Source organism: Eptatretus burgeri, chromosome 11 (genome assembly GCF_056783735.1).
Source record: "Eptatretus burgeri isolate ZD-2024b chromosome 11, Ebu_testis_v1, whole genome shotgun sequence".
In the NCBI taxonomy this organism is placed as follows: domain Eukaryota; kingdom Metazoa; phylum Chordata; class Myxini; order Myxiniformes; family Myxinidae; genus Eptatretus; species Eptatretus burgeri.
The window spans coordinates 75288462-75303461 of record NC_140971.1 but is presented as its reverse complement, the minus strand read 5'-3'; the positions used below and the strand labels follow the sequence as shown (position 1 = coordinate 75303461).

At 36.9% G+C, this 15000-nt stretch overlaps 1 protein-coding gene across 7 annotated transcripts in view; it reads left to right on the top strand.

Moving 5' to 3' along the window:
* The window catches only part of LOC147017406 (myelin transcription factor 1-like), a 177387-nt gene that overhangs the window by 85333 nt on the left and 77054 nt on the right, over positions 1–15000 (top strand). For 4 of the 7 annotated variants that reach the window (XM_085847032.1, XM_085847031.1, XM_085847034.1 and 1 more), the window contains 6 exons: positions 1847–1950; positions 2083–2137; positions 2375–2399; positions 2612–2799; positions 3140–3604; positions 3722–3853. In XM_085847032.1, the coding sequence (XP_085703158.1) occupies positions 1847–1950; positions 2083–2137; positions 2375–2399; positions 2612–2799; positions 3140–3604; positions 3722–3853 (969 nt within the window). The remainder of the gene's footprint in view (positions 1–1846; positions 1951–2082; positions 2138–2374; positions 2400–2611; positions 2800–3139; positions 3605–3721; positions 3854–15000) is intronic. The other 3 variants (XM_085847033.1, XM_085847035.1, XM_085847037.1) reach the window with 1 other exon arrangement.

Here is a 15000-nt window from a genome sequence, read left to right as displayed (position 1 = left end):
GCTGTTCTGTTCTGTGTTCTTTTCTTGTCTCTCCCTGGCTCTTACACAAGCCTCGACTTTGTACACAAATAAAAAATTTAATAATGACATTACGCTGGTCAGGTGATGGGATTTTCTCTATATTCAATTAATCGCACATTGCGGCATGGTAATATCTTGTAGGAATTTAGTGGTTTCTTTCATGTGGACTTTCTTGAATATCGGAAAACAATAATAATAATAATTATTATTATTATTGATAGTATTATTATTATTGTTGTTGTTTGATGGCCACAATTATTTCCACGTTATTGTGCGGTTTGCTTGGGAGGATGCAATTGCCCAAATTTTTCACGAACCGGCTGGCACGGCCTTACGTTTGACCGATGTTTGGGTAGCAATTTGGAATTTATTCAGGGTGCCAACGATAGCTCGCCAACTCTTCGTGATGAAGGACACCGTGGAATCTTTAATGTCCACCAACTAATACCGGCAGATGGGATGCCCAGCTTAATTTCCATCCGAGGGCCGGCACATACATTGATGGGTCAGCCTGCATGTGTAACACTGGGATGAAGAGAGAGAGAGAGAGAGAGAGAGAGAGAGAGAGAGAGAGAGAGAGAGAGAGAGAGAGAGAGAGAGAGAGAGAGAGAGAGATAGAGATAGAGATAGAGATAGAGATAGAGATAGAGATAGAGATAGAGATAGAGATAGAGATAGAGATAGAGATAGAGATAGAGATAGATATTGGGACCATACTCTGTGCAGAGCATTGGTGCTGCTGAAGCAGTCTCCTTGGCTATTGGGCACAATTAGTTTGATGAAGGTAACTCGCATGACCATTGTGACGAGACACCTGAAACACTACTGGAGGGAGGGAGATGATTTCTTGAAGACGATTATGACATGCGATGAGACCTTGGTCTATCATTTCATGCCAAAGTAAAAGTGAGCCAGCTTCAAGTGGAAACATGTCACGGTCTCCACCACCAAAACATCCAACAAGTTTATGGCACTCATGTTGCAGGAATTTAGTGGTTTCATTCATGTGGACTTTCTTGAATATAGGAAAACAATCAATGCATGTAGTACTACAGTCACTTGTGCAATTAAGTGAGACAAGCAATACGCACTGATGGCCAATATGTTGTGTCAGGACATAGCCCTCGCATTGCAAATGTGACCACATCTATGACTCGAACAGAGATGTGTTTTGGAGTTCGTTCCATGCAGTCGTTCTCGTTTAATCATTCCCCATGCAGTTCAGACTTCTCATCTTGTGATTGTCTTCCCTTTGGACCACCCAAAGAACATCTAGGTTAATGTTAGGTTTACACATTGTTAAGATGCCAAAGCACGTTTCCTGAAATAAGTGTGTACCCATCCCAAAGATTTTTCTACACATCAAAGTACAACCACATCGATAGGACAAGTAAGTACATGTAGGTGGGGAACACCTTGAGAAATAGGTCAAGTTTTAATGACCTCCCTGTAGTTTTGATTTTCCTTGAATAAACAGTACACATCAACCTTGAACTACCATCGTACATGAAAATTCGTTCATAGCATGTGCAGAAGCATAATGATGATGACTACGTGGCTATCTATAAAACACTAACAAGCAATGATATCAGAGGGACAGGGAAGCTAAGCCATCTATTAATTTATATGACTTGTTTGATACACTAATTTGAGGGACCGAGTGCCCTCTAATATTACTCGAGGATACTCACGTCATCCAATCACCCATTTATAATATTCCTTGATACCTTCATTTTTGCATATTTTAAGGTTGTCTTGAAGAGCTTGGAAAACATTTACTCAAAATGAGTTTCGTTGACCATGTGTATAACTTCATCATTCCCAGCAGACAATGGCTTTGGCTCGGAGCTGCTAGCTGGCCACTGGGGTGGGCCACGGGGTGAGGCACTGGCCTTCCAACGTGAATCCGCACGTCTTAATGTGCATACAGTACGTTTGCTCACAACATCCTTTCTATCAACACACACGACACTTTGAGACGCCTTTGGCATTTTATGGAGTGTTTCGACCTTTAATGAAGGCTAAACACAAAGTTGAACTTGCACCATATTTTGCCTCCAGATGGAATTGAAAACAGATGACGTGAGGCTGCGTGCTCGCACAAATGCCGGGAAAGGTATGCCTTATGTTAGCTCGACTGTACTTCCAAAACACTTTACAACATGAATGGTATTCAGCAGATAAAAAGTCTGCTTGTCTAATGGAGAACCTCACTGCCAGCAAGCTCAGTATCCTTCCCCAGCTGTAAAACTGAAAGGGATTTTTTCTTATAAGGACAGAAGAACTAGAAAAATGCAGGAAAACCATTTTGCAACTGTTTTACTTGCTGTTCTGTTTTCTTTTTTGTGATCAGATGCAATTTTTCAAGAAGCATTCAGGTGAGAGTCAATCCTCCTTTGTATTTGTGGCATTCATTTATTTGACAACACACCCTGTTTTTTATTGGATGCTTTATTAAGTGCCCTGATGGATGTGATCAAGAAAAAGCATAACGATTATGACCAATCAGAGAGAGAAAGAAAGTCATTGAGAGACAACCAAATCTTGCAGGTACTGTCACAGTTTAGGGGCACTCCTCCATTTCTTGCAGCACTTACAGCATGTCACAAGGCAAGCGAAGGAGAGACGATGAGCGGGATGCTGAGCCAGGACCAAAACGAGTTTCATCATCCCCTTGGCAGGATGAATCACCCATCCTAGCCTTGCTCAAACCCAGTGCAGTATCATCTCCCTCTGGGGCTGATTCGCCAAAAGTCGGGGCTGCTGAGAGCAAGCCTGGTATGAAGTGGTTCGCACGGTCCATTGTCTGTTGCCATTTATTATATTGTTCATTTCTGATGTGTGGGTCTGTTTAACCCTTTACACTGATAGTTTTGCTGATGGTGTAGGGGTTTTAGGTTCTTGTTATAGTCTACTTTTACACCATGGTAAAGATTTAGGCAGCACTCAGTAATCTGGTATGGTTAGAAATAGGATAGGTACTCTGCCAATACCCAAGGGTTCTGAGCAGAAACATAGGGAGACACAACTGACTTATTTGGCACTGTCTCAGTGCTCTCCCTGGAGTGGCCCAATGCACGATCAGTGACAAAGATTCTTGCTATTTTGTCTTTGGCAGAGTCACTGTCTCCTTGCCCTGTGAGCCCCACTGATGGCGATTTGAACTCTGAGCAGCTGAGGTCTGAAAGCAACCGGTCAGGGAAGGGCCCAGAAATGGACAATTGTGATTGTGATCAACTGGCTGCTGCTTCTCTGCTCAACTTGGGCCTGGCTCAGCTTCAGCGACGAACAGCAGGAGCAGTGGCAACAGGTGGCAGCAAACACTCACAGGATGCAGCAAGGGATGGGTCACATAGTGGTGAAGGAAGAAGAAGTGGGAGTTGCCGTGGAGATGAAGAGTCAGGACGTGTGTCGGCACGCCGGGATGAGGGCTTGGACCTGTTAAAGGGAAACTTGCGTCTGCTGGAGCAGGCCATTGCATTGGATGCTGAACGGGAGAGGCAGGCTCAAGAGGCCGGAAGAGTTGTGGGCACTGGTCGGATGGAGAACGAGAGTGACATTAAAAGACCAGTCAGCTCAAAGGGTAAGTGCAAAATACTGGCTTTAGTGTCTGCAGGTGAATTGTGAAATAGAAAAAGCCAGTTTTTTGGAATTGTTATTAAATAATGGTGAATTAATGCCTGGGTGTGGGTCATATCAGAAGGGCGAACAGACAAGAAGGAAAGCAAATGTCCAACTCCTGGCTGTGATGGGACCGGACATGTCACTGGACTGTATCCTCACCACCGGAGCCTCTCTGGGTGTCCTCGAAAAGACCGAGTACCTCCTGAAAGTGAGATGAGCAACCTTTTCTACGGATGTAAACTGTATAGGCAGCTGTGGCATGTGACATTCTCCAAAATGGATTTCGTGAATATTGAAACCGTCATTGTAATCTGCAGCCGATTCTTTTGGCTGTGGAATATAACTTACCTCGAAAGAGGAAAAGGAAATAATAGGATTAGATCCCAGCAAAAGATTATGCATTGCATGTAAGATTATACAATGACATGCAGGGATCCATGGAAATTCCAGGTGATGTAAAATGTGACTTCTTGTCCTCAACTCTCTCCCGTTCCCACCTCACAAACCCCAAGTCCTCAACCTTCGCTGCCCAACCCAATGTCCTCACCCTTCCCCTCACAGCCTTAAAGCATCAATACCTTTCCCACTCGAAGCCTTCAACTCCCCCCCCCCCACCACAACCCCTCACCTCCCCCCACCCCAACCAAAATTCCTCAATCCCCCTGTCCCCCCAAGGCCTCAACCTCCCCTCCCAACTATGTCCTATCTTTGCCCACCTCCGACCCCACTGCCCTAGATGATAAATGGGGCTTCTGGGATATCCATTCAAATGAATGGGGGAAAAGTGAAAAACTTTCTGACTCAATCCCAAAATAGGAGACTGATTTTCTCCCCACCTATCCCTTTCCCTCCCATAAAAGCAAATGAAAAATTGAGACTGATTTTCTCCCCACCTATCCCCTTCCCTCCGATACAAGCAAATGTAAAATTGAGACTGATTTGCTCCCCACTTATCCCCTTCCCTCCCATTCAAGCAAATGAAAAGTTGAGACTATGAAAGATTGAGACTTACTGATTAAAGCACTTTTTCCCTTTTATATTTTCATTCCACTCAAAGAGCGGACCAACAAATATTTACCCATGTTCTACTTTAGGGAATATCTTAATTTTCTTATAACATTCATTTCCATTGAGTATATTCACAAATAATAACTTGGAACTTGGTTCTTGGTTTAAGTGTCTTTGTTGTGAAGAAATGAAATGATAAACTTCTCTTAATGCTCTTATTTGACCACCTCCTGAGCCACATATCATTTTGAGATTGTAATAAATTGTTTTTCCATTGTTCAATCGATAACCATCAAAGTTTTCAGTCCATTTAAGGATATTGATTTTTTTTTCTTTACATCCTCCAACTTACTTGTAATTAAATTTATCCGCTTATTTGTTTTATCTACTTTTACCCCGGTTATTTCTTCAATAAGACTTATTTGATATTTCTCACATTCTTTATGTTTCCCATTTAAATACCAAGGCTGATTACATCTCCACTCTTTGGTTTGGTTATTGCTTGGTTCTATCATTTATAAATCGGTAAAAAGACGACGGTAGCCTGTTAAAATTCCCAACCCAATATCTTAACACTTACACTTATAACCAAAAGGGAGACTATTGATTCCATTCTCTAAAATATATCTTTTATCATCAAAAGCTCCTAATGCTTTCTTATTTATCTCTTCTGTATATAATTGATGTTTATAACTTCTTATTGTATTCATTTTCTGTACTCTTCCTTCTTTAAGGTTAAACAGTTGTAATAATGCTTAAAGTTTATTGTTTCCTTGATTATATTTTTCTTTATTCCCTTTAACTTCTTATCACACCTTTCAATGTTATTATTAGCGAACGAAGTGAGCTTAATACTTAACGCGTGCACATGAGAGAATAGGAAACAACAACAACAACAACAACAACAACAACAACAACAACAACAACAACAACACAATACCCCTGGCTATTCGGAATCGGTGTTGTTAGCTATCACCTTTTGCTTCCGGTTGTTGTTAAACGCTGTGCAGTGTATAAACACGATTGGGTTTTATTTCTATCTTGTGAATATTACTTAACGCGTGCATATGAGAGAATAGGAAACAACAAAAACAACACAATACCCTGCCAATTGTGAATCCATGTCGTTGCCTATGACCCTTTTGCTTCAGTTTTTGTTTTGTTTATGGTTTTTTTTTTTTGTTTCCGGTTTTTGTCATGGGGAATGATGCATGCCGGGAGATAAAGGCATCATCGGAGACATGAAATACCCAAATAATATCAGACATGGTGGATATTTCCTCCACTGATTTTAATAAAGATATCTCCCGCATCATCAAAAAATAATTTTTAATCGTGATTTACGTTATTTGATCGCTGATTCCGAATCCAGGCCGAAGTAACCAGAAATTGTTTATACAGTTGTGAACAAGTTGTAGGTAAAGTCAGAAGCGAATGTAAGAAGAATACTACGTTCACTTCTAGTATTTATTTTTTTTAGATGAGATCCTGTTCTGGGCGGTGTAGTTGTCGTTGTGAAGGTAATGTTGAGGAATTTTTTTTTTCAGATGAGATCCTGTTCTAGGTGGTGTAGTTGTTGTTGTGAAGGTAATGTTGAGGTAATATTTATTTTTTCATAGCAAAAAGACTTTAATTTGATATATTTAAGAAGCAAATGTAAGAAGAATTCTACGTTCGCTTCTAGGCTTTGCCTATTCCATATTATCAATATACGTGAAAGCATAAGACTTTGATCTCAATCCTATAAATTCACTCATGACCTTCACACCCAATTCATCTTTAAACTTACCAATAATCTTTTTATTCTTTGATGAAAACAACACATCACCTGACTTATAATTACTTGTATCATATATATCAATATTACCAGTCATATCCTCATATACATCACTTCTCTTAATTTCTAATATAAAACGATCTGTACCCATATATACCAATGACACATTATCCTTATACTTTGATTTTAAATTATTATAGTAATAGTCATCCATTAACGACTTTGACAAGTCAATAATTCTTGTTCCTATATAAATAGGTTTATCCATTTCAATACTCTCTTTTTTTTTAAATGAATAGCACAAAAGTTCTCTGAAAACACCTCCGCTCACTCAAAACTTGGTCTATTAATTAACTTTGAAGCCTGTTTCCAAGATGTAGCAAGTCTTATGTTTTGTCTATTCCTAACATTTTCCATAGTCTTTCCAAATACAGCATTATTCATTGATTTATAAAAGTCCTTCTCAAAATCTGTTTTTGCTTCTGTTCTCCTTTTTGTATTAAATTGAACATACTTCTTTAACCAATGACTTTGTTTAAATTTCAAAATCCGATGAATTTTCCTCACTCTCAACCCAGCAGATAAATATTGTCTCAAGTTCTGTTGATGCAAAACATAACCTTCTTTATCATTTAATGTAGTAAGTAGTTTTTCTGGAGATTTACCTTTTATATTAACTGACTGTTGGTAATCACCATTCTTTTCTTGGGCTTTCTTTATCAGGGGCATGAGGTAGGTCTTTATGTTTGTGATGAAGTTCTTCTGGATATTTTAAATCAACCTCAAAATAATATCCAACTTCAGCTTCATCCAATTATTTTTGAGAGGAGACAACAATGTCTTGTAAAAGTTTTTCATAATGTTTTTCTTTAACCCATTTAAGTTTTCCATAAGGTAAAGATTGAGACATAGCCAGTGCTGGCTACAGGCTATAATCAGCAGGGGGGCATTCATTTTTCCAAAGGGGTCACTTTATTTTTCAACACCCCTATATATAGCAAGCAAATGCTCACCTATACAATAAACAACATTGTGAAAGTGCTTTGAAAAAGGCTACAAGTATAGGCTACTACAATTATGCACCAACAACAAATAAAATTATAGTATTATAATGTCTTTAATGTAATGTCACCATCTCCACGGCGGGAGAGAAAAAAAAAAGGTACTGCGCACCTAACAGGCCTTTACTTATAATGACATCACATAATAGATAGACCTACTGTAGTGTGCACATAACACTGTAACTAGCTAGGTTAACATTAGTCTAGTACTGTAGTTCAGTTGACACCTTAAATAAACAATAACTATACAGAAAAAAGCAACATGCTGTGGAAACACGATCGCATCAACAACAACAACAAAAAAAATTGCATTGAGCATTATAATCATACTCGCGATACCCGTGCACATGCACGGGATAGCAGTAAAACATAGCTGGTAGCAGACGACAGACTGTACACGGGGAATGACAAAAATACGCATTGTGCAAAATGCAAGTGGTACTATGGAACGCCAAGACTTCCCAAACATTGTTGGCATGTCCGCTAAGTGCCACAGCAATTTCATAGGGATCGTGTGATGGCGAGCCGAGTTTTTAGTGTGCAAGCTTGGTATTATAATAGAGATAATGTCGCCATCTCCACGGCGGTGGAGATATATATATTTAAACATATATATTTAACACCTGTAAAACATATTAAAATAATGGTGGGGTAGGGTACTGCTGGCCAATCTGGACTGGGGGGGCACAAAGTCTAATCTGGGTGGGCATTGCCCCTCAATGTCCCCACCCACCCCCCCCCCCGTGGGGCCGACACTGGACATAGCCCACCTATACAAATTGTTAGCATCATAATACATCAGGGAAGACTTGTCCTCATTCTTATTATAATCAGGAAGATATTTGTTATTTGCTTTGGCATATCTCTTGGAACATACTTGAGATATTCCTCCTCTTTTAGCCTTCTCTATCATTAAAAGCATATCTATATCACTGATTAATTCCAAATTCTGTTTTGTCATTTTTAACATAGCACTCCAAGCCAAACCCGGGGCCGTGTAATAGTGAGCGGGGTCTCATCCATAAGAATTTTTATAATGACAGACTGTTCTAAAAGTTTCAAACACATCAGCCATTAACAATACATCAGTTTTAAGATACAAATCATGATATTCTCCAAGATTCTTTATATTAAACTTCTCCTCAACCTTTTTAGCTTGTGTATAATCTCTATTGGAAATATGAGTTTTATTCAACTTCCTGTCAAAACTTTCCCTTGAAGGAAGTTGTGTTTCTCTAAACTTCTCAAATGAATCCATGAAGTCATACAGATATATTTTGTGATAAGAGATCAATCTCTTCTTGATTTGAGAAATGTGATTTAAGATTCGGTAAGTTTTTAATATTTGATGCTAAGTTAGATAATGGACTTGCCATAAACTTGTTTGTGTCAAGAAATCTGATATGGGTTATGGGGGATGTATGAATTGTTTTTGTGAATGAGATGTATTTTTGATCTGTGTTAGGAATGGCAGAAATATCTCCAGATGTCTTTGAAAGTTCATTTATAAATAGATGTGTGTCATAATGGGCGCTGTTGTGAAGAAAGACAGGAATAAAGTTTGGGGGCTTGTAATTAAGATTACAACGGGAATGAGCTGAACCTCTATATTTTCCAGTAAGATGACAATAATCCCTAATTTGGACCTCTCCCTCAATTTTCTCCTCACAAATATGACAGATACTGTTCTTTCTAAATTCCTTTTTCTCTCCCTTTGTTAATGACATTGGTTTATAGGTTTTCACCATTATTTCTCTTAGTCTTTTGCAGTCTTTTTCCAATCATCTTACAAACTCCTTTGAGGCATCTTCTCCTCTATAAAGTTCTAACTTGTATTCATCACCAACAGATGATTTGATATCATAACAGAAACCACAAGGAGTATGTTTTTGATATTTATTTCGATTTGGAGAAACAGTATCTATCTTTTCAAGGATACTTTCAAAATCAGCATATATCACAAATGGATGTTTTATAGATTTGTTAAAATCTTTGAATGATATGTTTGAACCTGCTTTTGGTAAATTGATTACGGTTGATTTATGATTACTACAATATTTCGAATGTTGATTTAATCGTTCTTTTGTGTGAAAGGAGTTGAGACATCTCTTTCCAAGGATACGTTTTACATTTTCTCTTATATAGTTGTGATTTGGTTAATCTTGAGAAATTTTTGATGAAAGCATAATGTGATTTTTTCCTTTGAAGTAAAGTGGAGAAGGTCAATGTGTGTTTCATCATTTTTATAGTTGTTTGAAATTTTTAATATCTGAACTTTGTTTGTATCCGTTAATCCATATACATTAACAGATAGATTATTCATTTTCTCAAATTTAGGAATACCTCTCAATGACATTGGAAACTTTAAATCTTTAACATTTAATGTATTCTCGTATTTCTTATAATGTTCAACCCTTTCAGGTTTCCATTGTGGAGGATGTCAGTGAGCAAGAACAGACCATAGAAAACATTTATTATCTTTGTTTTGAATATTAACAACCGCTTTCTTAAGTTTTATCTCTTTTGTTAAATCAATATAAGAAGAAGCTTGAAGAGGATCTGATTTTAAGATGTGTATATCGAAAAAAGATTATTTTTGTAATCGCAAATTCATGACCTACTACAGTGTTATCAAGATCTTGTTCTTGTCTCTGGAGTTCATCATAAACATCACATCTTACAAAATCTTGTAATGATGAGATAAAGTGAGGGTTTGTCCTCATATAGTGAGTAGTTTCATCACCTTCTCTTACCATATTCAATTTTACTCCCATGTAAAACTTAAAAGTTTTAATTTCACTTAATGTGTTTTTAATTATAGTTTCAATACTTTGTTTAACCATATCAACAGCTTCAATGATTGAAGATGGTCCAGGGTCTTGAAAGTAAAACAATCTTATTTTTATATGTCCTTTAAATGCCCCATCAGTGTTTTCAATGGAGAATTTAGTGGCACCTTCCCTTTCTTCATTGTTCTTGTGCTTGCGTGGTTGAAAGTGTTTATTATAAAAAAATTTCAGAATATCATTATCACATCTATCACAATGTCTTGTTTCTTGGTGAAGTGGAGATATTTGTCTGAAAAGATTGAATGTGTGTTTGTTGGTTTGAAAGTGTTTTTTTTATAACATTTATATTCATGATTACAAACATCGCAGTAGGTTGTATTCACCATATTTATATAACAAAACTTTGCTTAAAATAAAATTTTCGTGATGAAAATTCCGTTAAATTAATAGGTGAATCTGTGCTTAAAACCATTTTATCCTCCCACTTTTTCACTTAATAAATGCAATGTATCAAGACACAAAAGACAAGTTTCAATCCAACTCTTCATTTGTAAAATATACTGAGAAATATGTCGAGGATGTAAAATTGAATAAAGATAAATATAACAACTATTGGATAAAAACAATTATGATGAATAATATGAGTTCTTCAATTTCCTTCAGTGGAAGGGCTTTTAGTTTATCTGGAAGTACATCAATTAAAGTAGTTCCAACAAAAGTTTCTCCTCTCCTTCTGGCAATATATTCAAAACTAGAAAAAGCAATGAAACAAGAAAAAGTATCAAAAAAGAAAAACCTCATGGATGAAGCTTTAGAAAGAAAAGATAAGACCATCTGTAATATGCAAGGAGAAATTTGTATTTTTTTCAACAACCCTAAATATGTAAATCCTGATGAAAGAAAGGATGTTAATATATCAGGTGAAATGACATTTCGTTCAATAGTAGTTAAGGACCATTTTAAAATTACCTTCGATATAAAAAATGTAGTAGTTGAATCAGTTAATGAAAAAAGTATATAGATATAGATGGTAATGTTTTTTCGACTAATTAAATATGAGTCATTATTCAACTGAAGATTTTGAAGATTATGAGAGTGATGACAGTATCTCTGTTGGAACAGAAGACAGTTATGATACCGAGAGTTTGTGTTCAAACGATAGTTATGAAAGTAGTTTTATAGATGATTGTGAAAGCACCAATTAAAGTGCCGAAGATGATACCGAAGATGATACCGAAGATGAATTTTATTTGAAGTAATGTATTACTTTATAAATATGAATAGTTTACTAGATTTTGAGCCTCTTGAATTTCCTGATTCTCCACATGACAAATTTGAGAATTGTCCTGCGTATGAAAGACGGGGATTAAACAGTCAAAAGTCTATAAACAATGTATATTCTGTGATTATCTTCTAATTAATGATAATAAAAAATATAAAAAGGAATGTAATTCTTTGAGATTTACACCAAAAATGAATTACTTTACAAGATTGATTCGAGAAATGAATGAAAAGTATGAGGGTGATAATACACCTTTTCTTACAAGAGAAGAGACTGAACAAATGACGACCATGTTTCATGGATTGGTGATTTATATTATTAATGATTGTCATTTTCAGGGAAATATCAACACAAGATATTGTATAAATAAAATAATGGATTATCTTGAAATTTAACCTGAACTTTGGATAAAACATAGAGTTTCCAAAAAAGCCAATAAAAAATGAAATAACTTGTTTTCCAAATATATAAATGAATGATTTTTTACCCATTTGGGAAAATAAGATAAAATTTACCAACCATAAAAATCTTCCAAATTCATTAAGATGTCTCATTGTTGGTTCAAGCGGGTGTGGAAAAACCTGCTTACTTTTAAAGATGCTCCTCACTCCCAACTTTTTAAATTATGATAATTTAATAATTTTCACAAAGTCGAGTTTTCAACCTGAGTATCAACTACTCTCACAAGGTTTTAATGCTGTTCTTTAAAAAGAAGATATAATCGGTTTATTTAAACTTCAAAACAAACTAAATGATTACAACATTGAAGATATAATGCAACTATTTTGTGATACACAGAGATATAACTTGTATTCTTAGTGATAATACCGATGATATACCTTCTCCCCAAGATTTGGATAAATCAAAAAAGAACCTCGTTATCTTTGATGATTGTGTTAATGAGAGAAACCAAACGGTAATGGATAGCTACTACACAAGAGGGAGACATTCTTCTTGTAATTGTATTTATCTTAGTCAATCATACTTTCAACTCCCTCATCGCTCAATGAGAAACAATGCTGATACTTTTGTTTTATTCAAGTTAAATTCAATAGATATAAACAATTTTTGGAGAGACAATTGTTCTACATTATGTGGTAAAAAGGAATTTGGGGATTATATGAAGCACACAGTCTGATGGTTTGTTTTGGTTTTGAAACTCGATCAACATATTCTGTTAAAAACAAAGAGTGATGAACAATTCGGGTATATAAAGGTGATTATATTATGATATCAATAAAATAATAAATATAACATTTACCTCCAGAAGATAGTGTCGTGTCAGATTCCTCCAGAAGATTAAGTTTCTGTGTTTGGTTCATCCAGACAGGTGTTTAAACAGGAAAATAAATAAATAATAATAATAATAATAATAATAAGTCAAAGACAGACACACGCACACACACACACACACACACACACACACACACATACACACACACACACACACACACACACACACGCGCAAACACAAATACACACATGCACACACATTTACACACACACACACACACACACACACACAAAGGCAGAGATAAAGACAGAGAGAGAGAGAGAGAGAGAGAGAGAGAGAGAGAGAGAGAGAGAGAGAGAGAGAGAGAGAGAGAGAGAGAGAGAGAGAGAGAGAGAGAGAGAGAGAGAGAGAGAGAGAGAGACAAAGACATAAAGACACACAGAGGGATAATTTCTCACCTTTGACTCAACTCATTCAAGATCAGAGGACGTGAGAGAACTTCTTGCCAGCCAACAAAAATGTCATTCAATTATCTTCTGAACAATTGAATGTCTTCAAGGAAGTCATTCATTTTTAGCCACTCATCATGTAATTCAAAGGCCTCCTGTTCTAGATCAGTTATCAACGATGTTCTTATTGCGGACAACCTCTTCGAAAAAGACACACAATAATTATTGGTTGTATCGTGATTTAATTCTGTATAAAACAACAAATAATGAATTGGGTTTAGGATCTCACTTGTCATCTTGTGAAAACGATTGATCCGCAAGGTCGGAGAAATTATCTGCACAATCCATTCTCTAAATGAAACACACTTGGCCCACAAGTTGTTTTAAATAAGCAACTTGATGACGTAATGGGAGATTTCATAACAATAGTTTTTTCAGGGTGTGTCCCACATAGGAAATGACTTTGGAATTTTTATGGCTTGGTTCGGGCGAGGCAGCTTGGCTGACTCCAGACTGACTCATTTTAACTCGAAAATGAAACAGCTTGCTTTGAATTCTTTTGAGAAAACTTACGTTTAAAAGCTGTTTAAACTTCCCTTTCTTTCGTGCTTGAAGAGATAAAGTGAATATACTCGATGGAAATGAATGTTATAAGAAAATTAAGTTATTCCCTAAAGTAGAACATGAGCAAATATTAGTTGGTTCGCTCTTTGAGTGGAATGAAAATATAAAAGGGAAGAAGTGCTTTAATCAGTAAGTCTCAATCTTTCATAGTCTCAATTTTTTATTTGCTTGTATGGGAGGGAAGGGGATAGGTGGGGAGAAAATCAGTCTCCTATTTTACATTTGCTTGTGCAGGAGGGAAGGGGATAGGTGGGGAGAAAATCAGTCTCAATTTTACATTTGCTTGTATGGGAGAGAAGGGGATAGGTGAGGAGAAAATCAGTTTCAATTTTACATTTGCTTTTATGGGAGGGAAGGGGATAGGTGAGGAGAAAAATCAGTCTCCTATATTGGGGCTTTTGGGGCTTGAGTCAGAAAGTTTTTTCCCTTTTCCCCATTCATTTGAATGGATGTCCCAGAAGCCCCATTTATCATCTACTCCCAACTCCTCACCCTCCATCTCCTAATACTGAGGCATCAATCCCCTCTCCACTTCAAGCCTTCAAACCCCCTCCCCACCTGTCATGGTCACCTGTCCAACTCTCAATCCTGCGAGATATGCGGAAAAGATATGTGACTATAATCAGGTCATGGCCCATCACAGTTGCCTGTCCAACTCACAATCCCACAGAAAAGATATTTGACAATAAACAACTCAAAACCAATTATCTTCTTCCTGATGCACATATTCACATCGTTAAAAGTAAACAATGACCTCGGACAAAGATCTTTTATAAATACATAGATTCAAGCCATCTTGAGTGAATGCCACATAATTATTTGGGCGAGCAGTGTACAAGTCAGCAGATCAATGCCTCAATCGCTGAGGTCGATCTTCACAAAGCCTGTGATGTATATTGGCATCCTTTTAACTGTCACTTTGGTCATTTTACAATGAAGGCAAACATATAGGGAGGGCATGGCGATTGTGAATATGACAGCTCCGAATATGTTTTTGACTTCGCAAAGCAGTAAGCACCAGCATGGCAACCATATGATTTATTTATTTTTACAAGTGGAAATTGTGGATGGAGTCAGGCGAGCTGTCTAACCATTGGGTGGAATGGAATGTTACAGACAGACAGATGGACG